At 40.7% G+C, this 2,018-nt stretch overlaps 1 protein-coding gene across 1 annotated transcript; it reads left to right on the top strand.

Annotated features, from left to right (window-relative positions):
• Positions 1-236: 236 nt before the first annotated feature.
• On the top strand, positions 237-1,765 carry c22orf39 (chromosome 22 open reading frame 39). The gene is made up of 3 exons (XM_004910575.2): positions 237-320; positions 947-1,114; positions 1,615-1,765. The coding sequence occupies exons 1-3, from the start codon at positions 297-299 to the stop codon at positions 1,741-1,743; spliced, it is 321 nt and encodes a 106-aa protein (XP_004910632.1). The 5' UTR covers positions 237-296; the 3' UTR covers positions 1,744-1,765.
• The last annotated feature ends 253 nt before the right edge of the window (positions 1,766-2,018 follow it).

Genomic DNA, 2,018 nt, shown 5'->3' with positions numbered 1-2,018 from the left:
CAACAGGCATGAGTCACCTCAGATGGTTGCAAACACCAATCATCAGTTAGTCACATAATCTCGTTGACCAACTATATTTGCTACTCAACACCGTATCAGCGATATTGCGCCTAAGCCCCGCCTTCTTCAGGATTATTGCCCTATCGTGTCACGCTTTCCCCCAACAATCAGAGGTCACCGCTCAAGGGATTCTGGGAGCCTGTAAATCGGAAACAGATGAAACGTTTCAGGTTGTAGGTCGTTGCGATTGGCTGACTCATGTTGATGGGCGGGACAGTGTGGCAGTAGAAAGCGGCATGTCTGACACGGGTGGTTGGAGGGTATGTGAGGTTTCAATTAGTAACTGAAATTAAATCTGGGTGTTCAGTATTCCCGAAGTAATCTAATCTTGGGTTCATTCTAATGCACCTAAGGCGGTTTTTTCAGGGTTTTATGATAGCAACGCTGTAAAAGAGCGCACCATATTGGGACGGATTGTTACTAAGCCCTGCAGAAAATCATTTTATATTCCCTCTTTATAAACATGTGGTGTTGAAACTGCTGCCATTGCCACTGAGCGCATTCCTCCAGCAGTCAGGGGCTGCTTCCTTGGGGTCTTGTTACAGTGTTTTTGTCCTATGCAAAATGCTGCCTGTGTAGCTGTAGTATTATGGTGGGACATGCAGTTTAATAGAGAAAATATCAGTATTTGTATTCAAGCTTGTTTTGGGATATATTTTTCTTAGAACTGATTTATTTTTTAGTATTTACAGTAGTTGCAATACTGCTTGCAGTGAGAAGATACTTGAAGTTGCCTAATCTGTGGGCAGTGAGGAAACTGCATCTGCAGCAGTTGATTTATCTAAGCCATTTTGTCAATACTGGATTTAAACTTGGTAAGAAAAGCCATAAATGTGTATTTTTGTTTTCTTAGTAATCTGTGATTGGCCTTTTTGTATCCAATTAGCCACCACGTGACTGTGATGATTATTGGTCTGAATGGAAACACTGCAAGAGTCTGAGAAACCACTTCCATAATTATTACACCCATGGAAAAGCACCAGAGTGCCAGGAATGGAAGAGAGACTACATGACTTGCAGGGACTGGGAGAAAACAAAGAGTGAGCTTCTAAAGGTACAGCAGACAAATGGGGTAGGACATAAGCACCACAAGCTCCTGCACCCCCCCCTTCCTTCTGCAAAAGGGGTGGGAGTATGGTCACAATGTATTCCAGGCGGGAGGAGCAGGCTGGGCTGGCTTTCCTATTTATATTTCAAGTTTCTCATTCAAACTGTTGCCTAGTTGCTAGGGTAAACTGGAACCTAGCAACCAAAAAGTTAGATAATGAAAAAAGTACAAACAATTAAGCCCAATTGCAAATCAGCTCAGTATAGATATCACTATCTGTGTCATACTAAAAAATACTTGAAAGGTGAACTTCTCATTTAATGTTTGGCTGAGGACTTGCCTACCTTTATGATTTCTGTGATTGGATTTTATAACTTGCAAAAAGCAGAATGCTACAAATTGGGATTCCCTGGTTTACATCATGAGATTTGTTGTTTAGCACTGTTTTTTAGGTTTGCTGGTGGCTAAGTGCACTAAGACCTGATGTAATGATTCTTTTAATACAGGAAACTTTGCAACAGAGTGAAAGGACAAGGCTTGAAGGCAAGCGGAATAACTCACCCGTATGGACATTGAGAAAAAATCCCCCACCAGACTGGTATCTGCCACTAGATGATAGAAAACCTAGACAATAAAGAATTATGTATTATAAAAGAAGTTGTTGCGTTTGTCCTAGTTAAGCAAAGATGATAGTATAACTTGCAGAGTGGCAAGTGCTATTTTGCTTATTTTTTGAACGCCATTGTGAGATACTGTCGCTTTTAAAGTGGTAAGATGACTTTCCCCCCATAACCCATGTCTCTTCTGCAATTAAAGGAAATCTATGCCCCCAGAATGCATATGTAACCAAAAGATTATATTATGTTAAGTGACCAATTAAAGAATCCCTGCAAACTGGAATATATATATA

The sequence above is a fragment of the Xenopus tropicalis genome, chromosome 1 (genome assembly GCF_000004195.4).
Source record: "Xenopus tropicalis strain Nigerian chromosome 1, UCB_Xtro_10.0, whole genome shotgun sequence".
NCBI classification, from domain to species: domain Eukaryota; kingdom Metazoa; phylum Chordata; class Amphibia; order Anura; family Pipidae; genus Xenopus; species Xenopus tropicalis.
Note: the sequence above shows the minus strand (reverse complement) of the source record. Positions and strands in the feature narration are given on the sequence as shown.